This window comes from Prunus persica, chromosome G8, assembly GCF_000346465.2.
Source record: "Prunus persica cultivar Lovell chromosome G8, Prunus_persica_NCBIv2, whole genome shotgun sequence".
NCBI classification, from domain to species: Eukaryota; Viridiplantae; Streptophyta; class Magnoliopsida; order Rosales; family Rosaceae; genus Prunus; species Prunus persica.
The window spans coordinates 13,547,504-13,574,254 of NC_034016.1; the positions used below are offsets into that span (position 1 = coordinate 13,547,504).

Consider the following 26,751-nt stretch of genomic DNA (forward strand, 5'->3'; position numbering starts at 1 on the left):
ATATAAGATAAGTAAAACGACAGGTCGGAATTCAAATTAAAAAAGAAGACAGAGGAAAATTACAGGTCGGACAATTTTAGCTCTACAAGAACTTGGAGAACAAGCTATTTTCTGATGCTCTTGCAACCGAAAGGTTATGTGATTTTGCTCTTCCACTTCTGAACTTCACTTCAAGTAAAACCCCTTTCTGATCACTACCTAAACCTCTCTCTCTCTCTCTCTCTTTCTCTCTCTCTCTCTCTCTCTCCGATGGACATCGATTTCAAAGAGTACCAATTGCGCTGCCAACTCCGAGGCCACGAAGACGACGTAAGATCTCTCACCCACAAAACCCTTTTTCATTTTTTGCGCAAAATTTGTTTGAATCTACAATCCTGCGCATGAATGATCAATTCTGTAGACCCACAGAGGTTTGAAATTTACTAATTAGTGTTTAGCAATGAATTTGTTTACTGAAACAAATGATGAACAATGAATTTAGGTTCGTGGAATTTGTGTTTGCGGAAATGCGGGTATAGCCACCTCGTCACGTGATCGAACTGTGAGGCTGTGGTCCTTGGACCCTTCCGATGAAAGGCGGTACTCGGAGTCGAAGATTCTGCTGGGGCACACCAGTTTTGTGGGCCCATTGGTGTGGATTTCACCCAATGAGGAATACCCAGATGGCGGAATTGTGTCCGGCGGCATGGACACGATGGTATTGGTGTGGGACTTGAAGACTGGGGAGAAGGTGCAAACTCTCAGGGGCCATCAGTTGCAGGTCACGGGCCTCGCTTTGGATAATGGAGACATTGTCTCATCTTCTGTGGACTGGTGAGTTTTCTCCTTTTATGTTATTCCAAGTTTGCTGTAGGATGGGCTGGATTAACTTTTACATGTTGTAAACTTCGTTGAGGTTTGTGGAAACATGTTGTGTTCAAGAACTGATCTTTGTGCTATCTTGATTTTGCGAATAAGAAAATTTGGTTTGGAGTCTCCATCTGAAATTAGTAAATATGTCTATCAAATCTATGTTGCCTGTTTTGCTAAAATAGATTAGTTTTACATTTGTATTTAGTTATAATTATACATTTATATAATTTTTGTCCTGGACCATCTCCTAGGCATACTGTGCTGGTTTTACTCCTAATATATTAAGCTATGGTGACACTAGGTATTAATTTTCTTTGTGTCCTTTCTACAGTACTTTAAGACGGTGGAGGAAGGGCCAGTCATTAGAATCATGGGAGGCTCATAAGGCACCGATCCAAGCAGTTGTAAAGCTTCCTTCGGGCGAGCTTGTCACGGGTATGGTTATTCACTTTTTGCAATCTTTCTTTTCTTCCCCCCCTCCGAAAAAAGTATTGAGGTGTTGGTTTCACTATGGACCTCCTTTTTAACAACCCCTTTTCTGGCTTGTAATCGTAATTATTTGATTCATTTTGTATGCACGTGTTTTTGTTAAAAGTTAGTAGAACTGTAGAAGCACACTAGTCAACCGTCAACTCTTAGGCCTAGCTGAGCCAGTGAGCAATTGATATCCGGCCATTGAAGAACGCTGTTGGACTCGTGATCTAAGACTGCAGCAGTGGTAGGATGGGTGATATTGTAGTTGAGGGAGTTTGCTAAGCCAGCCAGGGATTAGCTGAACACAGTTGTTATGCTTACTTCTCATGAGCGATTGGCTTGAGTTGGATAGGTTTAAACCTTTGCATGGCATGTGATGCATGGAGGCTGTGTAGCTTTGGGGATTGTAAAGTGGCACATTGCACATTTTAGGCACTCTCTATGTAGCTGATATGTATGCTATGTGATACAATGTTGTTAGGATCAAAATGCTCCATGCTTATGCCCTAGTGGCACTGTAGTTCATTCGAGACTTCAAGTTGGTCATAATGTCAATGGGAACTATTTTAGTTTTGTGAATTCTAGAATGGACACTATAATGCAAAAAATATAAGACTCAACTATGCCATGGTAAGCTTCCCAAAAACTGTTTTGTTTTGTATGCCCTGCTTACGTGTCTACTTCAGTATCTGTTACGTGAGACTGCTTTTCTGAAAACAAAAAATGGCGTGAGGTTTACTCTCGTGCCCTCACATGTAGCAAGGTGGCTTATCCATTCCTGTTTCATCTTGTCGTTTTGAGCTGGCCAAATTAATCACATTCTACATCAGATTCAAATGCTTGATCCAGCTTTTTCTTTACAATGATGCTGAATCGGTTTTCTCTGTCTAGGTTCAAGTGATACTACTTTAAAACTTTGGAGAGGAAGTACATGCACTCACACTTTTGTTGGGCATACAGGTGATTTTATTTTTGTATGTTACTTTTATTAGGCCATCTTTTAGGTCCTGAATAAATGCGAAAGTGTCTGGGCATTTTTGACGTTGTGGCTTACCTAATAAGAAGATAAAGAGACTGCTTTACTATTCTAAATCCCAAATTCTGATTGCTATATTAATAGTACACTAAACTAGAGCTAGAAAGATAACATTTGGATTACAAGTTGCTACAAAGACTATTTGACTTGAAGATAACTTGCACTCCTGATTTGCATAGGATATCTCTCTCTCTCTTTTTATAAAATGATTTTAAAAAAATATATTTAAAATATAAAATATATATTTTTAAAATTTTGAATGTTTTAATAAATCAAATGCATAGCTCTATTTAGAAAAAATGACTTGCACATAATGTTTTGCAGTTACTTATGATCTATACATACTAATGCATTGTGCAGATACTGTTAGAGGCCTGGCAGTGATGTCTGGATTGGGAATTCTTTCTGCTTCTCATGATGGGTGAGCTTGTTGTTGCATTTGTATCTTTTTATATTGAATTGCTGGTTCTGCTTTGAGGATATAGTTTAAATGAACATAATCCTGAAGGCATATCTTAGTGTTGGTAGGGCATGAGTAATGTTTAGTTTAGTATGTTGTCAAAATAAAATTAAAACATCCAAAAGAAAAGGAAACATATATATAAAAAAAAGTTGCAAATAGAATATTTGATAGCTTTGTTTATTGAGGATGACATACAGAAATCATATCGACAAATCTTGATTGTTAGACACTATAACTAGGAGCTTGTCTACTGAACTGAAGCATTCACAAAAAGGTTGCTTATTGTACAATGTATCCTAACTACTGCTTAGAGTCTCAACATGGTCATATAGTTGTATGAAGATATGTTCATATATGGAAAGATACATATATGAATAAACACAGCGTATGTACCTTTTATTTTTTGGAAAATTTTGATAATAATTAAAATGTTTGGAAAAAGTTGAATAATTTGGCTTATATTTCTTTACATGTGTCACTTATTAAGAAAAGTTCAACCACATTGTTTGATTTCCTTGAGTCTTTGCTGCTCTCTCTTGTGGTTAAAATATTAGTTGAGATTTATGTTTTAAAGTTTACATGTGTTGTTGGCAAATGTCTTGTTTGTAAACTTACTAAATAATAAATGCTCTATTGTTTCTACTTGGGTAAGCTCTCCATAACTTTACTTTTTGTTGGCATCTTCAGTTCCATTAGGTTATGGGCTCTAAGCGGTGAAGTTTTAATGGAGATGGTTGGGCATACTTCAATTGTATATTCAGTTGATTCACATGTGTCTGGATTAATAGTCAGTAGCAGCGAAGATTGTTTTGCTAAGATATGGAAAGGTGACTGCTTAATGCTTCTTGTTTCTTGGAAAAAATACATGAGAGATGTGAATGTGATTTATTTTTTAAACCTGGTAATGATTTAAGCAATTCCTGCTTTGTGGGGAGTAAAAAGAAAGATTCACACACTTACACCAGGGATTCTTGCACATCGAGATTCATTCTTTTATGTTTGCCACTGAAAATTTCTTTGTAGAAAGCACCAGAAATGTTAATTAGCACTTTATATTAAGTGGGAAATAATGTCCTTCTCAGATGGAGTTTGCGTGCAGAGCATAGAGCATCCTGGCTGTGTTTGGGATGCAAAATTCTTAGAAAATGGGGATATTGCGACAGCATGTTCTGATGGAGTTGTACGTATCTGGACTGTAAATCAGGATAAAATTGCTGATGCGCTAGAAGTGGAGTTATATTTCTCCCAGATTGCTCAACACAAAATTAGCAGGTATTTCCATCTTCTTGTTTTGTGTATCTGATGTAACAGCTATGAATCTGCTATGCCTAATAACATGTGCTTGACCCAATTTTCTTCTCAATGCTCCATGATTATTCTGACTATATTCTCGTATAATATTAAAAGTTCCTTCTTTAAGGGTTACCTAATAGTCATATGTTGTCTTCTAGTGATCTCTTTCCTCTCTCTCTAGTATTCAATTAATGTTTTTCCCCTTTCCTTTATGTGAGTGCCCATTTCTTTGTTTGGATTCCAAAGTTCTTCACTTATTGGACCAAAAATATATACTTGAATTTGATTGGTTTTTTCTGATTTCATACATTATTTCTTGGCTGTTGACTGTTTCATCTTCTTCACCTTTATTACTTGTATTTATGTTTCTTTTAGGAAGAGGGTTGGAGGTTTGAAATTGGAAGAATTACCTGGGCTAGAGGCCTTACAGATTCCAGGTGCAATTTCAGTTTTACTCTTCTCTATTGACTTTTTGGCTTCTGCTCGTCATTTTGGTTTATCACACATTTTTATCGTTTTAAATTTTACAGATTTGTATTTTCAATTTCTGAACAATTATTTCAATTTTAGGAAGACAAGTCTTTTTGGCTTAGTATTATGTTAGTAAAGTATAACATTTTCTACTCTAGTATGTGGTTTCCATGGCAGCTGCCAAGTGAGAGCCTCTGCTAAGTTGCCAACAATATGTAAATGTTGTATTCTTTTGACTAGTAAAACCACACATCAAGTAATGTTGTCTGGTCGTATTGTCACCAGGAACCAGTGATGGCCAGACAAAAGTTGTCAGAGAAGGGGACAATGGTGTGGCGTATGCATGGAATATAAGAGAACAGAAGTGGGATAAGGTAATTTACATTTTCAGACTAATACTTGTGTTTTCCGTCTAAGGATGTATGACGTATAGTAGTTGTATTAGTATAAGCCGTTGTATCAGTCGCGTTTAGTTTGGCCACTGGTTCTTGGGTGTGTTTGTAGTTTGGCCACTTTTCAATATGCTATTGAGGACTCAATGGCCGTGAATTTTGATGCTTTGAAACCAACGCAAATATCTTGAGCAGTTGAAGTAGGTAACGGCTGCATAATTGTTTGCAGCATACACACAAACACACTCATACAGGGCACGAGTAGTTTTGAACCTCGTTTTGCATAGATCTTATTGTAGTCTGTAATGAGAAATAGACCACTGTTTTTGAGATTTATGGGGTGAGAGAAAAGTTAAATTTTTCATGAAACAGTTTTTGTTGTGAGAAAAATCAAATGACTTACATGCTAAAAACTTTGGGCTTACAGTACCTTAAGTCATAAGGATGTGCTTCCTAAATAAAGAAATGAAACAAGAGCTAACTAGATGTTTCCATGCTGGTGATGTTAGTCTATACTGCTTTCAAAAGTTGGGAACCTTCATGTTTGACTTCTTTCAATTCAGATTGGCGAAGTTGTTGATGGGCCAGATGGTGGCATGAAGCGTCCTGTTCTTGATGGAAATGAATATGACCATGGTCAGAATCTTACTCTATGTGTCAACTTGTAGTCCGATTTTTCTTTTTCTACATATATTTTGAAAATCTGTACATATATATTCTTGTTATTCAGTATTTGATGTTGACATTGGAGATGGCGAACCTATTCGTAAGCTGCCTTATAATCGATCAGGTATTGTACCTGTCCTCTTGTAGCCCTGCCTTCTATATGATTCTTTCTTGTTATTCAGTTATTTTCCACTCATTTAGTGGTATTTTATTTAATTTTATTTAAATCACTCTGTTTGTGGACATCTTTCATCCTTTGTTTTCCTAACCATGCCATCTTCTAATCTGTTGAGAAGATGAGATAAAGGAAAATCTAAAAACAAAATTTTTTAACGGCTGTTGTAAATTTTTTTTATTTGAATATATAATTTTTGCTCACAAGGAATCTAATTTCTTAGTAATCAATGATGATTAGTTTGTGATCTTGGAATCTTGTAAGTTTATGATTTTATTGATTGTAAATTAAGAACTTTATGAATAAAGAACACTTATCTTTCTCAACAGTTCTAGCCCTTAGTTGTAGTTGGTGTGAGTCAACAGCATTATTTCAAGAATATGAGTCATGCATTGAGTTGTTTATCTTCAGATAATCCATATGATGCTGCTGACAAGTGGCTTCTGAAGGAGAATCTTCCTCTTTCCTACCGGGAACAGGTTGTAGCTTTCATTCTCCAAAATACTGGACAGAAAGACTTCACACTTGATCCATCATTTCGTGATCCCTATACTGGGTGTAAGTATTCTGTTTTGAGTTGTGACCATCTAATCTTGATATGGTGGTGATTCATGTGTTATATTGTGTCCTTGTTTCGCCCTTTATTTCAGCTAGTGCTTATGTACCCGGACAATCTTCAAACAAGTCTGGTATGTATCCTTTTAAATTTCTTTTTCTTTAATTGAATTCGGGATGCCTTTTTTTTAAAAAAAAAAAAAATTTAAAAAAATTATATATTGAACTATATAAACTATGTCAATACCTGATTTCTAATTATTTTATTTTATTTTTCTTCTGGTTACAGCTTCTGCAAAACCTACCTTCAAACATGTTCCTAAGGTAGGCTTTTGCAGCTCTTGTTCTTAAGGTTTGGGATGCATCAATTTCCATGCACAGGTTAAGTTGATAAAAAAGTATCGTCTGGTCATATTTATGTTCTGTGTTTGATCTGTGCTCTGTACACTTCTCATACTAATGAAGGCTTTTCGCTTCAGTACTTCTAAAATAGGGTGCTAGATAAAGACCCAGTTTGATATGAGACCCATGTGGTTCAGACTAACTTAATGATAAATGATTTACTATAATAAGTGTTCTGTGTATAAACTTACAAGCTGTAATTCGATTATATTGTATCATCTGGAAATCCAACTAAATAAATGGGTTTTAGAAGCTAAGCATATTGGAGAAGGCAAAGCAGTGTAAAACGACTTCGATCTAGCTTCTAGAAATGAGCAGTGTTGATCCATTTGTGCAGTATCTCCATTTGAAATTTTATGGATATCCTTGGGAGTTGCAGTTCTGGGGCCAGAGTGGGATATACATTGCAAATTTCTCGGACTACATAGTTAGTTTTAGGCTAGAAGTTTTTTTCCCCTTCAATGGAAAGAAAAGGAGAAAAGAGCAAAGAGATCAGATGTTGTGCACTATCATCAAATTTTCTTATACCATTAATGATTCTGTAGCTGATGCCAAGTAGTTGTGGTTGAAGATTACTGGAGTTTAGTCAGCATTGTGAAGGCTTTATTCTTAAAGGCTATTACTGGTAGTCATAGTTCTACCTTGAACTCATTATTTCAAGATCAATTTTTCTTGTGGATTGGTTCGCAAATTGGGCTTTTTTACTTGTTCTGGTGGTTTTGGTTTCGTTCTTCATGTCCCTCAAGAAATTTGAGCATTTGTTATATTAGTGTCATACTTATAGCATCTTTTTCTTTGAATGATTTTGTTTCCAGAAAGGAATGCTTGTTTTTGACGTGGCTCAGTTTGATGGAATCCTTAAGAAGATTACAGAATTCAATAATAATCTACTCTCTGACCAGGTTGGTTCTTTTGCAAGTTTTCAAGTTTCAGTTTGTTTTTGAAATTATATTTATTTCTTACAAATTGAAATTTTGCTCTAGATGCCATCGTTATAACTTGTTACCACTCAATCGGAATGGAATAGCTTTAGTCTTTTGTAAAAATTTCCTTTGTAGCAGACTCTGCCTTCTTCATAACTTTTTGGAAGTTCTCTTTTAATAAGCTTTCACTAACCTTTCAATTATTCTTTTTCATTTTTGAAACTTCCTATTTTCTGTCCTCATCTTCAACATATATTTTAAGCTACCTCGACCATCTTTCTAAATATCATGAACAATTGACAACTTTGATAATTTGTAATTGGACGGTGATACATATAAAAAGTTATCTCGTAGTTTTTGCTCTCAAGCAAGCACTGAATCATAAGCTTTGTATGAAGCGTTGTTAAGTTGGCAGGCTTGCTGCATTCTTAAAATTTGTATTTTTCTTTGGGTCTTACCACCCATTTATATGTAACTGGTTTGTTTGAGTCCACTGTGTCCAAATCACTTGTTTGTGATAATCAAATTTCTGGACCAACAGTAAGCATCATTATATGTAACTGATTCTTTCCTTAAGTGGTAGAAGGGAATGAAATAGTTTTTGGATCTGGATGATACTATCGGTCATGGATTTCGTTGAAACTTTTGAGGTTCCTAATATTATTTTCACTGTTTTCTGATATTAATTTTCTGTAGTCATCTTTTGTTTTTCGTATTCCTTTCATTATGCACGATAGGGTGTTGAGTATTCAATTTAATTTTTAATTTCTTCCTTTAATTAATTTATTTTGTTTTTGAATTTCTAATCTGTTTAGCCTAACTTGAGGAGCAGCTTGGTGCTAGTATTTTTTGTTTTTCTGTTTTAGAACTGTGTTTCTTTATATTATGCAAAATATGATTTCCTGAATAATGGCCTTTGGTAATATCTTGAAGGAAAAGAAGAACTTGTCTTTAAATGAAGTGGAGGTTTCCAGGCTGGTTGCTATTGTTAAAATATTGAAGGACACGTCACATTATCATTCTAGTAAATTTGCCGAAGTTGACATTGCTATGTTGCTGAGGTTGCTAAAATCATGGCCAGTTGCAATGTTATTTCCAGGTTAGTGTGCGGATGTCTGATGAATTTTGTATATAGCTCTGTTCTTCATAGCATATACTCCATCCTTTAGATTACAATTGAACAATCTTTAAAAAAAAAAAAAAAAAGATTACAATTTAACAATCATAGAAACCATTGTCCAAGAATGAACTGAAGTTAAAAACAGGACGGTTCTGGTTATCTAATGTAATGACTATCCAATCTCAAATTGATAGAAACTGGTTGAGCTGGCTTGTGTCTGGTTGTGTCTTGGGCGTAATACTGTAATGACAAGTTACCACATTTGCTCTGCACTACTGGTATGAAGCTTAAGTGAATTCTTAGCTTTATGATTGAAAGCTACAGGTTAAAAAGAAACACTAAAAAACAATAGAGAAAAAGAGAAAGTTACATGAATGGTCTCAGTGTAAGTGTGTATGGTAGTGAAATTTTCATTTAAAAAAAGTTAAATGTGGTAGTCCTGCAAGTGATGTGACTACTCATAACATCTCCGTTTTCAGAGGAGATCTGGTAATAAGAGTCATTATACACTTGGCAGTTTCTTAAGAGAATATCAATAAGCTATGGCTTTTTATGTAGATTGTGGAATGCTTATGATTGTTGGTGTGTAGTTTTACTGTTGTGAATTGTATTGTATCCATTCTGTTCACACCTCATGTGACACTTTTCACAAACTTTCTTTGCCTACTCGGTGGATATTTTGTTTTCATCTTCAGTTATTGATACCTTGAGGATGATTGTCCTGCACCCTGATGGGGCAACTGTACTTCTCCAGCATGCTGAAGCTCAGAATGGTAATGATATTAGACATCATATTCCATCCTATGGTTTTGTCTTGATAATGAGATGGTTCTTATTTGAAATAGATAATTGTTTCACTTTCATTTATTTTCTATGAATTGTAAAAATACATATCAATAGACACTTGTACAAAAGAAAATGGGACTAGATGATGAGGCCCGATGACCCAGGAACATTCTTAAGTTGATTTCTCCAGATGTATACATATGATACAAGTCAAACTTTTGCAACCTTCTTACTTTCTGTTGATGCTGTTCTTATTTCAAGTTCTCTATTACTTACATTTTGTATGATAACCAGATTTTCTATTGGAAATGATCAAAAGAGTCGCAACAAATCCTTCACTTCCTGCTAATCTCTTAACTAGCGTTCGTGTTGTGACCAATCTTTTCAAGAATTCGTGCTACTACAATTGGTTACAAAAGCATCGGAGTGAGGTTAGCCTTCCTTTGCAATTGGTTCCCGACATAACATTGCTTTTGGGGTTTCTTAGTGATTTGAGAGGCTAATGGTCTCTTTCCCAGTCACATTTCTGGTTTGCACCTTACATGTCCTTTGCTTACAAACATTCAATTCTTTATTGATGGTAGGGTTAATTATCTGTGGATATCTATCAGCTTTTTAGTTGATTCAATTGAAAATTCAGTACTGGGCATGATATCGTTGTCTGTAAAGTGCTCACAGATCTTTTCAATTTCACCTTTAGTAATTTCCATGTTTTGGGATTGGTTTGTATATAAGGGTCTCTGCTACATTTTGGCACCTTATAATGATTATGTCTTTTTTGCCCGTCCAGTACTTTTGATAAATAGTTTGATATATTTCTTTTTGCAATTCAAGGCTTGGTGAGGCATTACTCTGCTGCATGCTGCAATATGAATTTCAGATTTTTATTTATTTTTTAATGATTGCATGCTATCCTAATTCAAAACCACCGTACATTTATTAATTTTGTACTGCTTCCAACATGTAAATTAAATGTGTGTTGTATTTATTTATTTATTTATTTTTTCGATGAATAATTTTTTGTTTAGAACATCTTGCAATTGTTTCAGGAATCATTAATTGAGGTTGATTTGAACAGTTTCCTGAATAAATCATTAAATTAGATTATCTAGTGGTAACTTTGGAGGAAACTTTATAGAAGTACTAAAAAAATGTGTGTTTGCTTCTTTGTACTTAAATAATGACTGTTATGGGGGGGGGGGTACACAGTTTGTCATGGTTAGTGCATCTTGAATTCTCACGATTTAGTAACTTGATTTGTTGAATGGCTTTGCAGATTCTAGATGTGTATTCAAGTTGTTCTTCATCTCCGAATAAGAATTTGCAGTTATCATACGCAACCTTGATTCTCAAGTAAGTTTTCTTTTGACTGCGCATGTTCTGTTACATGATACAACTTGTTCTTCCATCCCCTTCTTTCTTTCTCCAATTTTGTGATAATTCGAAGTTATAGGAAAAATGAAGACTGCAATGGCAACTAATGTTGGAAAGGGATATGTTTGTTGACATAATGTGCTGAACTTGGTATATAATTGTACTACTGTGTTGTAACTGATTGAGTTTTGATATTAACCTTTTGGCCTTTTCCTTTGAGCTTGACAGTTATGCTGTTTTGTTGATCGAAAAGAAGGATCAGGAAGGGCAATCGCAGGTTCTTTCAGCAGCACTTCAGGTATAATACATCAACTTACCAGTTTACTGTTCTGATTGCCCCCTCATTGGCAGTTCGTGTTTTTTAAATTTAATGTCCTCAAAAGGTGAACATAGTAAAGAGGGCCCTTGCTCTTTTTGAGGTGGACTAGAGTATCTTTTTAATACTAGATATTCAGATGTCAGAATCATGAAAGTAATGTTTTGACTTTTGCAGATTGCAGAAGAGGAAAATCTAGAAGTTGATGCAAAATTTCGAGTTTTAGTTGCCATCGGATCACTGGTATGTTTTGAATACTTATATGTTATGGAGTTTAGGGAACATATCTGTGCTAGAATAATTGACATGTCAGTGTCATATAGCAGTCTTGGTTACTATCTTGAATCAATGATGATCTTGCTTTTTTGTCTAAAACAGATGCTTGAGGGCCTTGTGAAAAAGATAGCTATCGACTTTGATGTTGAAAACATTGCTAAAATATCAAAGGCTTCGAAAGAAACCAAGATTGCTGAAGTTGGAGTGGACATTGAACTTTTAACAAGACAAAGCTGACTTTCTGAATATCTGGTAAATGAAAATCCTTGTCTATGAAACTCTCACCCAGCCCTGCCCTGCCTCTTTCTCTCTCTTGTTTGCGTGGAAGCTTTGCACTGATCTCCTGCCTCCCTCCCTCTTCTCTCTGTCTTGTGTGTGCGAGAGAGCTCTCTCTTATGCATTTATTGTGGGAACCCACATGTATGGCTTTAAAATTAATTCAGCAGAGCAAACCCACATGTGGCTCTATATTGGCAAAATGGAATTTTGTTCAGGATGTAAAGCCTTGGTTGTGCTGAATTAATTTGAAGGCCTTGTTGTGCTGGATTGATCTTGTAGGATATTAATTATTCTTCTTCTTCTTCTTCTTCTTCTCCTTTCTATGTCTCTCTAATAATTTTGATTACTCTGCACAGGAGAATGGGGAAACGTTCATTAACAGGTCAAAGTGATTCAAGTAGGAGTAAGCAACCGACATGGTTTGACTGGATCGCATCATCCATCCACATGATTCTGAATATATACATCACTATGACATATAAACATTCAATGATTTTGGCCAAAAAAGGGATCCAACGTTTTAGGAACACCCTGGTTGGTTGCGACTATGAGAAGGCATCAACATCTTTCATTTGAAACTGAGTTTAGTGGAAAATATGAATGAGAAAATGTGTTACTAGGGTGTCAATTGTACCATTAAAGGTTGTTGATGATGGAAAGCAGTTGAAAGGAATTGAACGTTTTTAAAGGCCTATGTGCTGCCCAAGTTCTACTAAGTTTGTAGTTTCGATATTCTTCTTGCTACAAATCCCCTTCGAATATTTCTATTTCTTTCTCTGAGCATGTGATTTCAGTTTCTATTTTGTGATCCATGCTTATACAACAATGAGAAAATATCTGATTTTCAGTTCATGATGAACGGAATTGAAGAATAAGAAAACCCTGAACTCACACACACGGATACTCAAATGTTTTGAAATCTTACCTTATTGCAACTATTAGTTATTTGTCTGTTGGCGTTTCTCCTCATTTCTAAAGTCCGAATTCTTCCTCTCTTATAAAAATTTAAAAAGAAAAAAAAGAACTCAACATTTTTATTTTTATTTTTATTATTTATTTTATACAAACGATAATCTAAACTCAACTAAATTAATCTAACATAGGTGCACCTTTTTAGATACACTAATGCTAGGGGGATCGCATTTATACACGGTGCGGTCTCCTAACATTTTGATTGATTGATTATTATTTCCACTTGGCATAGAACTTTTGGTCACTCCACAGCAACATCCTGTTCAACGGAATCTCAACATTCCTCTCTTTCAAATGCAAATGCCTCGGCACTATTCTCTTCTCCAAACTAAACCCAAAATACTGAGGAAACTTCTTCAACTCATCCACACTCCTCCCCATCTCCTTCACCAAGTACTCATACTTGGGCCGCAAGTTATCCTCCACGCTGTACCCGAAAATCGCAGGCAGCCTCACACACACATTCGCTGCCTCCTCGTACGAAAGCGTCAAACTCCTCAGGAACCTCATCTTCCTCTTGAGCTTCTCCACCCTCGTGTTCAACAAATGTGCATTCAAATTCGTCGGAGCCCCGAGCTTATCAAGCCCCAACTGTTTGAGATAATGCAGCGTGGGGCGGAGGCAGAACTCGACGTCGGAGAAGAGGAGGTCCGGGCAGCGGAGGATGAGGCCACAGGAGGACGAAGGGTCGGCGGGGAGCTCGGCGGCGAGGAAGTCGAAGACGGGGGCGATGTCGGTGGGGTCGAGGGTTGGGGAGAAGAGCTTGGGGGAGAGGAAGGCGAGCCTCGGGAAGTCGGGGTCGGAAAAGCCCTTGGACTTGAGGAAATTTACGGTGGAGAGGATTTGGTCTGTGGCGTCGGGGAGGGGGAGCTTTTTGGGGTTGGTTTCGGGGGAGATGATACGCAGCGTTTTGAGATAGCGGAGGTTTTCGCGGTAGGATGTACGGAACTTGATGAAGTGTGAGGGAGGATGGGGATTTGAGGTGGTGAGAGAGGAGGAGGAGGAGGAGGGAGTTGGGATGAGACAGAGCGTGCGAAGCATTGTAAGCAACTGTTTGAGAGAGAGAGAGAGAGAGAGAGAGAGAGAGAGTGGCAGTTGTGTTATGTGGATAAGGGGATGGATGGATATGTGATATATGATAAATCTTGAAACCAATGGGACTCGGCCCATATAATTGAATTTCCAATATATTTTGTCAAGTTATTGAACTATTTAATTATGTCAAAAAATATTTTCAATATTAAGAATCAACCAAATCGTCATTTTAAAAACTGAAAAGTCAAATTAGAAAATAAATTTTAAAGCACCCGAAAAAGTTAGAAAATGTACATCACTTTGTGTATTGTATCAAAATGGAAATTAGAATTTTGACCTAAAAAAAAAATATGGAAATTAGATTACTGAGTTTGGCTTTCTAAGGAGTCAAAATTTGTTTGCCTTTGTGACATAAAATTAATAGAAATAAAATACTATTTAATGCACCTAGACCTAGTGCTCGTATCAAAACAATAGGAAAATGCTCCTAGAGCAAAATGGCAAAGAAGAGTGGTGCTATTTTTATCCTGTCTTATATTTTCATTTATCTTATTTTAAAAATTTTAAAAATAAATTTATCTTTTGTAAAATAACTTTTAAGGATTTAGATTAAAAAAAACCTCAACTCATGTAATCCACTTATTTTACTATTTGATAAAAAGAAATGAAAAAAAAATAAAGAAGAAAAAAGCATGCGACTCCTCAATTGCTCTTATGACTCCTCAGTCCCGATCTCTTGGACTACAGGAATCCAAGAGATTGTGGTCACCCACCGTTGGATATTAATCCAATGGTTCAAAAAAGTTTCTTAAAAGGAGTGTAAGAGTGAGTGAACCGTTGAATTTACATCCAACGGTGAGTGACCACAAATCTCTTGGACCCCTGTAGTCCAAGAGATCATGACTGTATGACTCCTTAGTGCTTAGAATTCAATTCTCCAAAAAAATTATTCTTTCTTCTGATCATTCAATCAAATTGATTATGAAGAAGAAAACAACAAGAGAATGAATGTTGAAAAGAACAAATCTAGCAAAAAAGGAAAGGAAATAGAAGTGTTTTTTTTTATAATTTTTTTATAATCATAGAGAATTTGCTTGAATTAATAATTAAAGGATATTTTAGGAATAATGGGGGGTGAAAAGATAAGATTGTGTTTTTTCAAATTTACATAATGGGTGGAAATATAAGGTAGGTGGAAATAGTTGCACTTGCGAATAATACTTCTAGAGCTTTTTTAGCAATGCTTTAGAAGATTTGATGAAATTTTAGAAAATTGTAAAATATAATTTGTTCAATAAAACTAATTGGTTTTTTTTTTCTTTTCTAGATTCCTTTTTGTTTACACCATAATGAACCGAGCAGACCCAGCATCAAAGCGACTAGCACCAAGGCAGCCACACCTTCTCCCATGCCGAAGGAAGACACACTTCCGAGGTGCCAGACACCTGCCGAAGCTCTCAGCTGCCAAACCTAATCTCCAGGACACGTGTCGTCACCACAACGGCTTGCACAAAGTCCCACATTGGAACTTTGTGCAAAGCTCCCACTTTCACTTCCCTATAAATAGGGAACAGTACCCAGGTAAAAAGGGGAACGACTCTCCCACTTTTACCGTTACTCTGCCAGAATTACTACTTGTGACTGACTTAGGCATCGGAGAGCCTTCGGTCGGCACCACACCGGTGTCCGAAGCTTAACGATTGTTTCTCCTCTTTTTACCTTCTACAGGTCTCTCACCAACCCATTTCACCAAGGGCCACAGCCCTCTTCTCTGCTGAAGACTCAGCACATCTAATCACTAAGTTGGACTCAATATTGGCCGGGCCATTTTGAGTGTCAACAATTTGGCGCCATCTGTGGGAAAACGACACTTGAATCCCCGCATTCTCTATCAGCCCAGCTGGCTCCTTCACCCCTCAGGCCCCGTTGCCTCTTCTTCACCCCACATTCTGCTATGCCGACCGAGGATAGCCGCGATACCCAGCATCATACCCCCCGCGATGGTACTTCTAGAAGGAAATCTTCGGAAGATGCCACTCTCCAGGCAGAAATGGAGAGCCTCCGCGACAGTGTCGCTAAAATGTCGGAAAAATACGAGCACCTCCATTGCAGGAACGTTGAGCTAGAACATGACTACCGTGTTTTAAAGCGGAACTGGGAAAGGACCCACACCCAAGATGCCCAGCACGACCTCACCCAGAACGTTGGGCTTACTCAGCCGAACCAGCCAGTACATTCCAGCCACAGTGCCTCGGCCCAAGCTAGGCTCCGCAAAGGTAAAGACCACCTTCATCTGGAGATAACCCAGTCGCGACCCCTTTGCGTTCCCCCACCGAGGGACCGGCCCCATGAACCAGTCAGGATCTACCAAGATTGCAGGGATCGCCTCTCGGACCGTCAGCCAAGGCCGATCCCTATCCCTGTCAACCTCGAAGACCCACGGGTGACACACCTGGGCCTCTCGCCAGCCCCCGTCCGCATACCCTACGAGGAAGGTGTCGGAGACTCGGATACTTGGGACTTTTATAATTCAGAGACCCAGCCAAATTACCACACCGGGGCGCTGGAAAATTGGGAACAATCCCCAGTCCCTGTCTGCCCCGCCCCTAGGCCTTTGGCGCCTGAAACTCTTCCTCATGCCGACCCGGCCATGAGGCTTCTCTTCGAAAAGGTCCGGCGCCTGGAAAGCGAACAACATCGCAGCCATCAACCCCTCTGGGCAAAACCACGACCCGGGCCCTTTACCGAACGCATCCTCCACTACCACCAGGAGAAGGATATCCAGCCCCTCCGCATCGCTTTCTACACTGGCACGGAGGACCCTCTCACCCACATCCACTCCTTCCAGTCTGCCCTTGGGTGCAAATGCCTCACTGATGAAGGCATGTGCCTCCTTTTCCCTTCCACCCTCAGCGGCGCGGCCCTGAATTGGTTCTACAGGCTCCACCCCTGCACCATCAACTCCTTCGATAGTCTCAAGCAGACGTTCCTGGACCATTTTATGATCCAGACTGATCGCCTATACTCTGCCGACGACTTGTATATGCTTAGGCAGGCTGAGGACGAACCCCTTCGGGAATATGCAGCCCGTTTCAGTCATGAATACTCCCGCTGCCCAGACACTGACGATCGCGCTGCCTTCGGCGCTTTTAAGAGCGGCCTCCGCGAGTCCAACTTCCGCTACCTGGTCCATAGCAACAGTTAGAACACATATGCAGAGCTGATGAAGCAGGCAGCAGTCCATGCTAAGGCCGAATACTTCAATACCAAGCGTGGCCCAGCTAACCTGATGCGCAACGCTTTCGCTGATCCTCCACCTGCTTCAGCACCCGCCCCAGCCCCACCTCAGCATTCTACCCCTGCCCCGAGTACTCAGGACAACCAACAACATAAGCGGAAGGATAGCTACCAGCATCCCTTCGGTAATAACAAACGTGGCAGACATGGCAACCACCACTCTAGCGGAGGCAACCCTCCTAGGCCTGCTGATCGGGCCCCACTTCCATTCACACCCAGGCCCAGGTTCGAGGTATTTACCACCCTCAACACCACCTATGAGAACGTCCTGGTGCGTGAAGCCCCCATCATCCCCAAGCCACCCCCCCGGAGACCATCCAACAAGCCAATGCCAAACACGGGGGTCTTCTGCCGCTTTCATCAATTCAGCGGCCATGACACCGAGTTTTGTGTTGCGTTGCGCAACATAATTGAAGGGCTCGTCCGGGAGGGTAAGCTGGACAACTATGTGCGCAACATACCAGCCCCGCCTAACCCTCACCAACGACAAATCAACATGATCTCCACCATCAGCGGAGGTCCTACCCTGGCTGGCACCTCCAACAACTCCATCAAACATTATGTCCGCTCCACCTATGCGCACCAGGTCTTCACCATCGAGCAGGGACGGTTGCCAAAGACCCACAGGACTGGCTGGGCCCCCATTACCTTCTGCGAGGAGGAGGAGCGTGGTGTTATCCTCCCCCATGACGATCCACTCATTATCCGGGCTGACATTTCTAACTTCGACGTTGGGCGTATCCTGGTGGACACTGGCAGCTCGGTCAGTGTGATGTTTGCCGAGTGCTTTAATGAACTCCAGGTCCCGCCTCACCTCCTCGACCGAAGCATCACACCCCTTGTGAGCTTCTCGGGTGATGTGGTCCAGCCCATCGGCAGCATTCATCTCCCCATCTCAATTGGGGCCGCACCCCAGCGGACGACGATCACCACCCCCTTCCTTATCGTCGATTGCCCCACAGCCTACAACGTCATCCTCGACCGCCCAGCCCTAGCCCAAATGAGAGCTTTTATTTCCACGCATATGCTGCTGTTGAAGTTTCCCACTCCTAATGGCCCAGGCACGGTGCGCGGCGACCAACTCGGGGCCCGAAGCTGCTATGCTTCAGCAGTAAAATCCACCAATCGCCAACCTAGGAGCGAGGCCCTTTCGGTAACCATGGCTCCCGCCCCTCCTCAAGCTGGCACAGACCCACCTGAAGACCCAAGGGAGGAGTCCATCACACCGCAGGCCGAACCTATGGAGGACCTGGAGCTGGTTACCCTCCATGACGATATCCCGGATTGACAAGTCCGGATTGGCACCTCCATCTCGCCAGAGCTTCGCTCTGACCTGGTCGCCTTCCTCCGCCTCAACTCCGAAGTCTTCGCTTGGTCCTACAATGACATGCCTGGCATATCACCAGACATCATATCTCATAGGCTTAGCATCAATCCTGCCATCAGACCAGTCCGACAGAAGCGTCGCGCTTATGATCCCGAGCGCTATGAGGCCATGAGGGCGGAGGTGGAACGATTGAGTAGCATCGGATTCATCAGGGAGGTTGACTATCCTACATGGCTGGCTAATGTCGTGATGGTCCGCAAGCCAAGAAAGGGCTGGCACATGTGTGTCGACTACACCAACCTTAATCGGGCCTGCCCAAAGGACAGCTTCCCGCTACCCCGCATTGACCAGCTAGTCGACGCCACAGCCGGCCACGCCCTCCTTAGTTTCATGGATGCTTATTCAGGATACAACCAGATCTTCATGCACCCCGAAGATCAGGCCCACATCTCTTTCATTACGGACCGCGGCCTCTACTGCTATAAGGTGATGCCCTTTGGCCTCAAAAACGCCGGGGCTACTTATCAGCGTCTGGTGAATCAGCTCTTCGCCCCATTGATTGGCAATACCATGGAGGTCTATGTCGATGACATGCTAGTCAAGAGTCGCACAGCTGACCAACACATCCCTCACCTCTCTGCCATGTTCGCCATCCTGAGGCAGTACAAAATGAGGCTCAACCCCACCAAATGTGCATTCGGGGTGGCTTCCGGAAAATTCCTTGGCTTCATGATCAGCCAGAGGGGCATTGAGGCCAATCCAGAAAAGATCCAGGCCATCTTAGATATGACAATACCTAAGACGGTCAAGGATATCCAAAGCCTTACAGGGCGTGTCGCAGCCCTGACCAGATTTATCTCCAAAGCCACTGACCGCTGCGCCCCATTCTTCAAGGCCCTTAAAGGCACCAAAAGAAACATCACTTGGACTGCTGAATGCGACACGGCTTTCAGCGAGCTCAAAGAGTATATGGGCCGGGCCCCTTTATTGTCAACCCCTGAGCACGGAGACATCCTCGTCATTTATCTCTCCATCTCAGCTTCGGCTGTTAGCTCTGTGCTCATCCGATCAAAAGATCACGCGGAGCACCCAGTGCATTATGTTAGTAAAGCATTGCAAGATGCCGAAGTTCGGTACCCAAACATCGAAAAATTGGCGTTCGCCTTGGTCGTCTCGGCAAGACGCCTCCGACCATATTTCCAAGCTCACACCATCCATGTCTTAACCAACCAACCACTCCGACAGGTGTTGCAGAACCCAGAAACCTCTGGGAGGCTGGTCAAATGGGCCATTGAACTGGGCGAGTTTGATATTCATTACAAACCCCGCCCGGCTATGAGGGGACAGGCCGTTGCTGACTTCCTATCCGAATTCACGGAGCACCAAGCTTCCGCAGCTACCCAGCTCATAACTGAACCCAATCCCCCTCCCAGCCAGGACTAAACCCCCACCGAAGGCAATCTCGACCTAACCCAGCCCCTGTGGACCTTATTCGTAGACGGCTCTTCTAATGCCCAGGGCTGTGGGGCCGGCCTCGTTCTCATCTCCCCAGACAAGGTTGCCCTCGAGTACGCCCTTCGCTTCAAATTCCAAGCCTCCAACAATGAGGCCGAATACGAAGCACTCTTAGCTGGTCTTCGATTAGCCAAAGAGATGGATGCCAGGCAAATTCAGATATTTAGCGATTCACAACTCGTGGTCCACCAGGTCAACCAGGACTTCACGGCTAAGGATGCCTCTATGACGGCCTACCTCCAGCATGCTCAGCACTTGCTGGCAACCTTCCAAGCCCACTCTATCAAGCAAGTGCCGCGCTCCGAGAATAGCCATGCCGATGCACTAGCCAGGTTGGCATCAGCCCTGGAGCAAGGATTGGGTCGCCACATCCACATCGAGTTTTTGGCCCAGCCCAGCACACAAGCCCCACTCATCTGCACTATTGATCACAGCCCTACATGGATGGACCCCATCCTCCAGTTCTTACAGAACCAAACACTACCGGCTAATCCGGCAGAAGCACGACGCGTTCGCCATCGCTCCGCCCGTTACTTGATCATTAACGGCTCCTTATACAAGCGTGGTTTCAGCCTTCCTTACCTTCGATGCCTGACTCCAGAGGAAGGTCACTATGTCCTCCGAGAAATCCATGAAGGCATCTGCGGCAACCACTCGGGCGCACGCTCGCTAGCCCATAAAGCAATCCGCCAAGGATACTTCTGGCCTTCACTCCACACTGACGCCCAGGCCTTCACCCAGAAATGCGACAAGTGTCAGCGATTTGCCAACATCCCACAACTCCCGGCTGAACCGTTGACTGCCATGGTCAGCCCTTGGCCATTTGCCCAATGGGGACTGGATCTCATTGGACCGATGCCAGAGGGCAAGGGCCAAGTCAAGTATGCAGTTGTGGCCGTGGACTACTTCACCAAGTGGGCTGAGGCCGAGGCCTTGGCCACCATCACTGCGGCTCGCATCGAATCCTTTGTGTGGCAAAACATTGTATGTCGCTTCGGCATCCCCAACTCCATCGTCACCGACAATGGCCGGCAATTTGACAACGCCAAATTCAAACAATTTTGTTCCAACCTCAAGATTCGTCTGTGTTTCGCCTCCCCAGCCCATCCTCAGTCCAATGGCCAGGTCGAAGCCGTGAACAAAATCATCAAGAAGACCCTCAAGACAAAACTTGATAAAGCCAAGGGCTGCTGGCCAGAACTACTCCCAGAAGTACTCTGGTCCTACCGCACCACCTTCCGCACATCCACGGGTGAAACGCCGTTCTCCCTATCATTTGGAACCGAGGCCGTAGCTCCGGTAGAGATTGGTCAGCCCACATACCGAACCTCCACTTACGATGCCACGGCCAATGACGAGCAGTTGGCCCTCAACCTCGACTTCATTGACGAACTCCGGGACCAATCGAGCATGCGCAATGCCGCGTACAAGCAACGCATCGCCAAATACTATGACTCCCGAGTCAAGCCCCGTGCTTTCAAAATGGGGGACTGGGTCATGCGCAAGGTTTCCTTGGCTACCAAAAATCCTAACGAAGATACCCTCGGCCCTACATGGGAAGGTCCTTACGAGATTATCAAAATCTGCCGCCCCGGCACTTATCAGCTTCGTGATTCCACAGGCAAGACGCTGCCTCACCCGTGGAATGCTGACCACCTCAAGTACTATTACAAGTAAACATATCTAGACCCTAGGACAATACTTTGGTCTTGATTATTTACTGTAAGTTAGACGTAAGGTATCTAGACCCTAGACCACTTGTACCTTCTGCCTTTCGGCATCTATTTCAATGAAATGCCTGACTCAGGCTCATTCTCATGAACTCACATTGTTATCATTTTTAACACAATTGTTCCAGGCAAGGACAAATGTTCATACATAACCAAAATAAACAAAACAAACAAGTGTTCCAACACAATCACTAGAGTACAAAATAGCTATAACACATCACGAAGGCAACGCCTTCAGGACTCGGTCGAAGGGGCATCCTCAGTGGCCGGCTCAGCCTCTGGTGTCGGGGCGCTAGCATCAGCAGGCGGGGTCTGTGCAGGAGGCTCGCCACTGGTGTCAAAGTTAATCTCCACCGAGGGGTTGAACCTAACCAACCTATCTTCCCAGCGAAGCTGCTCATCAACCAGTCGGTCCATGATATAGCTCTTCAGCTCCTCCGAGGATCGGAAGGACTCAATCGCCTCGACTCGGGCAGCAGCCACCTCCTCGGCCTTCGACCTCTTCAGCTCCTCCACCTCCTTGGCCAGGGCCGCCTTTTGCACCAGCAAGGCGTTCTTCTCTCGGATAGCCTCCTGCGCCTCCGCCACTTTGCTCTTGGCTTGTTCATCCCGCCTCTTCAGCCTCTGGATCTCCTTGTCAGCCTTGGCCATGCTGACGTACATCTCGCCAAAGGCCTGCAAAACAAAAACCATGTTAGTCAATCCACACAAATATTCCAACACAAATACATTCAAAAAGAGGCCTAAACACTTACATAGGCAGAGGTGAGGATCGTCTTTTGGGCCCGGTCAATGAAGGAAGAAGCTGGAGTCCTCGCCAGAGCCTCAGGGTCGCTCTTCACGCCTTCCAGGAAGACGTTCACTAAAGGCACCTCCTGCCGGTGCATAGCCAGGTTGACCTCCTTCTTCTGCTGGCGTAGCCTGCCGAAGTCTACCTTCTCTACCCCTTCAGCGAACACGTCCTCCATGCCGAAGGGTAGCTTCGGCGGTGCCTGCAGATCAAAAGGCGGCAGTCTCGGCCCTGACCCCATCACACGCTGATGAGCCTCCTCCAAGGCTTTCCTTTTCCCTAGCACGTCCGCGACCCGACCTTCATCATCATCCCTGGGTCGTTTTCCAGCACTCTTCTCCGCTTTCTTGGCCCGAGACTCCCTCAGCCGCTTCTGCATCTCGGTCTCATCAATGTCTACGGCCACCTTCGTGCTCCCCCTTATGATGCCAGCCACTGTCCAAACAAACAAAACAACTACATTAGTCACAACCACAAAAGGCTCAGTCCAAAACAAAAAGATAACCCAGGTACTTACTTCCTTGCAGCAGTCCGGACTCAAACAAATTCTTCTGCGTGACTAGGTTCCCGCACTCACGCTCAGTCTCTGATAGCTGCGCCCTCACCCACTCAACTTCGTCTTCTTGCTCCTTGGAGATAGGGCCCCACTTCACTGAACCTGCATCAAGAGTTAGAAACTACTTAGCCATTTACACTGGCACCGAGGAAGTACAGAACCAAAAATAGGAGCCAAAACAACACAATCAGGCATTAGACAATCTTAAGGGATGGGGCCAAGGACCTATAGACTGGAAGTGGGTAGGAATGTGCTGGACAACGCTCTTCCCTGGAGGACACTCCCAGTCCCCATAAGCCATGCACCACCTATTCCTCCAGGACTTTTGCATTGTGGGCTTGTGTCCAATAAAATAGCCCCTCTCCTTCGCCTTTCGGCAATTCGCCTGTACCCAGCCAAAATTCCCCTGTTGCTTCGAAATAGAATACAAGTACATGAACTGCTCGAACGTTGGCTCCCCTAACCCAGCCAACCACCAGGCAATATACACCCCATGAAGAAGAATCCAAAAGTTGGGATTATACTGCCCCGGTGCATACCCCAACTTAGCCAACATCATCTGAACCCACGGATGAAACGGTAGTCTGAAGCCATGCAGATACATATCTGTAAAAATCATCACGGAGCCATTCGAAGGATATCTGACTACATCGGTATCAGTGGGTAACCTCAGGCCCACATAGGCTGGCACACAAAAATCTGTTCGTAGCTGGGCCAATTTCGCTTCTGTAAGTGTATTCCGCCTCGGCACCGGGACACCAACCCGGATGTCTAATCCCTCTGATACTGAAGCCACGGCTATACCCATAGACCCTGATGGTGATGCCTGGTTGCTCGAACCCACTTCTTGCGTCTGAGGCAAGGCTAGAACCCGATTTGCTATAGCCTCTAACTCTATATAATTTCTCTGCATCTCCCTATATGCAGCCGACCCAGAGTCTCCCGATGGCTCAGCCCTCTCACCCCAAGGCCCTATCATCCTACTTTCTATGGTTCCTTCCACCATACCCTTTGTCTCTGAACTTTCCTCTTCAGAACATATATATTGACTCGGCTCTTGACTCTCAGTATCATCCCCGTCGAAGGCAGGGGGGTCAAGACTTTCCCTATCAGAACTTTCAGACATCTACAAATATGGAAAAACAAGAAAAAGGAACTAAATGCACATGCAGAGAGGATCGAACCACAACAACAAAAATTTGCCAAATCTTCATGCCAGGCAAGAATTCTACATGTTCATACATATGTTCAACATGTTCATCATGTTCATGCTCATGTTCAATGTGTTCTTCCTAACCTTCAACATGTTTATGCAAAACAAGACATTTCAATTCAAAAGTTCAAGCGAAATAAGGTCTAACCTTGTTCGTACCACCACGTACAAGTCGCCGGAAATCACCTCAGCCACAAGCACCACCACAAAACCTTCGCCGGAAATCTCTTCTCCTCCTCCTCAAATTCTCACAATTTTTCTCAACTCAAGCCAAGTGTGATGCCTTCACCACCCAAGTTCCTATTAAATAGCCAACAAAGGGTACCACGCCTCGTTTCACGAGCAAACCCTAGCACCCTTTCATATTCCCTCCTAAATCCCTTGTACCTACACACAATTTGAAATTCAATTTTCAAAATACACAAAATTGAGGGAAATAGGGGCCTTGCCGAACGGCAAGGCCCGTGCAAAAACAAAATGGAGGCCCTCAAAATTCCAAGTGTGCTAGCCTACTCCATAAGCCCAATCCTACTACAAGGCTAGGCCCAAATTTTATCAAGACACCCAAGCCAATTTCACAACACATTACTGATGGACTTGCCGAACGGCAAGGCCCACGAAACAATAAATAGGGGACTTACCTGCCTTATGGACGGCCCAGCTATTTTTGGCCCAGTTATTTTCGGCCAAACTACTCTCCACACCCAGCTATTTTTCGGCCCAGCTCGTGAAGACCACTCGTCCAGCTAGGCCCAATCACCCTTGCCGAAGCGTGAACACAGCCAACACACTACCTCGGACAGCAGCTACTCCTCGGACAGCACAGCCTCGCTGCGCCCGCCGAAACAACAGCCCAGCCCCTTCATCCGAACGGCAAGATCAGTCGCAGCTCCACTTCGATCTCCGCAGCACCTCAACTGCACCTCGTCCAGCTCCAATTATTGCCGAAGCCTACCTCACGCGGATCCGCACCAGGCCCTGCTCAAACTCCAGCCCACTTGCCGAAGCCACAGACAGGACCTAGAACCAATAGGTTTGCTCGCAACGACCCCTTTCCAACCTACCTTGCCGAACGGCAATGTCCAGCCACAGTTGATATGCTCGCAGCAAGATGGCCCGCAAGGAAATTTCTTTCTAATCCTAGGCCCGCAGCACCTACCGTTCAGCAAGATGACAAAATCAAATCTTGCCGAAGCACAAGCTTCCGAAGGACTACCGTGCCGAAGTACCAGCCGCCTTACTCGACCTCTGACCAGCAGCTCCGTGGCCAAGACCTGCCGAGCGGCAAGGGCCAACCACTCGGATGTGCTCCCAATCACTCGTGCTACACCCTGCCGAAGCTGCACAGCCCAGCTTCCCTTGCCGAAACACCACACAACTCGACAACTACCCAATCACCCTTGCCGAACGGCAAGGGTCTTCCAAGTCAAATCGGGTGCAGTTTTTCGCGCCTTGCTCCAGCTTGCCAAAGACAGGAAAAAGAATTTCCAATCACCCTTGCCGAACGGCAAGGGTCTTCCAAACCCTATTCTCCCCCCTTGCCGAACGACACCCTCAAACCCTAGCTCTTTAAATTGCCGAAATGATACCCCTAGCACTCCAACAACAAAAATCCAAGCACTCCAAATATCCTTGCCAAAACTTGCCGAACGGCAAGATCAATCTCCAAGTTGTTTACTCCCAATTCCAAAGGCTACCAAGGCTGCCGAATGCACTCTGCCGAACGGCATGATGGATCCCTTATTTTTATACCCCCTCACCCTAAAACCCTAGGGCCCTTTTCCTTGCCAAAGCCCACTTTGAGCCCAACTCTAGCGACTTGCCGAAGGCCCAATCCAAAAAGGCCTAGCTCACAAATCATTCAAAACCAAAAAAAAAAAAAAAAAAAAAATAGATATAGCTGGACCCTTGCCCTTGCCGAACGGCAAGGGCCATGAAAAAACTTTGTAGTCTTAAATTCCTAAATGGCCCGGCCATTTCCAAAAAAAAAAAAAAAAAAAAAAAAAAAATTAGCTAGACCCTTGCCGAACAGCAAGGGCCATGGGGAAATTTTGGAGTCCAAAACTTTCACTCGACCCGGCTCCTTCGAAGGTCTGGCTCCCCCACGGACCCAGCTCCCATTCTATCTGCAACATGCCCAAGTACCCAGGTACCCAGCTACCATGTGTTGACGCAACTCCTAGCTTGCCAACTTGGGGGACTAGGGAGTGCCCTGCGGCTCCCAATGAAGCTGGAATGCTCGGTTACAATTACAAAACTCACAAGTTCCCAACCCAGAAGTTACTTCTCGACCGCGAACTTGGGGGACTACTGTTTACACCATAATGAACCGAGCAGACCCAGCATCAAAGCGACTAGCACCAAGGCAGCCACGCTTTCTCCCATGCCGAAGGAAGACACACTTCCGAGGTGCCAGACACATGCCGAAGCTCTCAGCTGCCAAACCTAATCTCCAGGACACGT

At 43.1% G+C, this 26,751-nt stretch overlaps 3 protein-coding genes across 4 annotated transcripts; 1 reads left to right on the forward strand and 2 right to left on the reverse strand.

Annotated features, from left to right (window-relative positions):
- Positions 48-12,705, forward strand: LOC18768127 (phospholipase A-2-activating protein). The gene is made up of 23 exons (XM_007201740.2): positions 48-309; positions 482-813; positions 1,184-1,287; positions 2,218-2,286; positions 2,723-2,783; positions 3,513-3,652; positions 3,908-4,097; positions 4,494-4,555; positions 4,875-4,963; positions 5,545-5,617; positions 5,712-5,771; positions 6,234-6,380; positions 6,473-6,511; positions 6,667-6,701; positions 7,595-7,681; positions 8,636-8,801; positions 9,518-9,595; positions 9,903-10,039; positions 10,885-10,961; positions 11,211-11,280; positions 11,476-11,541; positions 11,677-11,826; positions 12,210-12,705. The coding sequence occupies exons 1-22, from the start codon at positions 250-252 to the stop codon at positions 11,809-11,811; spliced, it is 2,277 nt and encodes a 758-aa protein (XP_007201802.1). The 5' UTR covers positions 48-249; the 3' UTR covers positions 11,812-11,826; positions 12,210-12,705.
- On the reverse strand, positions 12,866-14,004 carry LOC18766860 (transcription termination factor MTEF1, chloroplastic). Its single transcript, XM_007200021.2, has one exon. It carries the CDS (start codon positions 13,993-13,995, stop codon positions 13,039-13,041), a length of 957 nt encoding a protein of 318 aa, XP_007200083.2. The 5' UTR covers positions 13,996-14,004; the 3' UTR covers positions 12,866-13,038.
- Positions 21,859-26,572, reverse strand: LOC109950577. 2 transcript variants are annotated; one of them, XM_020569836.1, is made up of 5 exons: positions 24,930-26,572; positions 24,437-24,675; positions 23,037-23,177; positions 22,485-22,954; positions 21,859-22,404 (listed from the first exon to the last, which is right to left on the reverse strand). In XM_020569836.1, coding segments are annotated over exons 3-5 (912 nt in total). In that variant the 5' UTR covers positions 23,038-23,177; positions 24,437-24,675; positions 24,930-26,572; the 3' UTR covers positions 21,859-21,963. The 2 variants fall into 2 exon arrangements, with proteins under 2 accessions (XP_020425425.1, XP_020425426.1); XM_020569837.1 differs by lacking the exon at positions 24,930-26,572 and having other exon boundaries at positions 24,437-24,682.

Coding starts and splice junctions, on each gene's coding strand:
- LOC18768127 (XM_007201740.2), top strand. CDS start 250: ATGGACATCGATTTCAAAGAGTACCAATTGCGCTGCCAACTCCGAGGC. Junction 2,287..2,722: donor CACTTTTGTTGGGCATACAG/GTGATTTTATTT, acceptor TGCATTGTGCAG/ATACTGTTAGAGGCCTGGCA. Junction 5,618..5,711: donor TGGAAATGAATATGACCATG/GTCAGAATCTTA, acceptor CTTGTTATTCAG/TATTTGATGTTGACATTGGA.
- LOC18766860 (XM_007200021.2), bottom strand. CDS start 13,995: ATGGGCCGAGTCCCATTGGTTTCAAGATTTATCATATATCACATATCC.
- LOC109950577 (XM_020569836.1), bottom strand. Junction 22,405..22,484: donor CGATCCTCACCTCTGCCTAT/GTAAGTGTTTAG, acceptor TTTGTTTTGCAG/GCCTTTGGCGAGATGTACGT.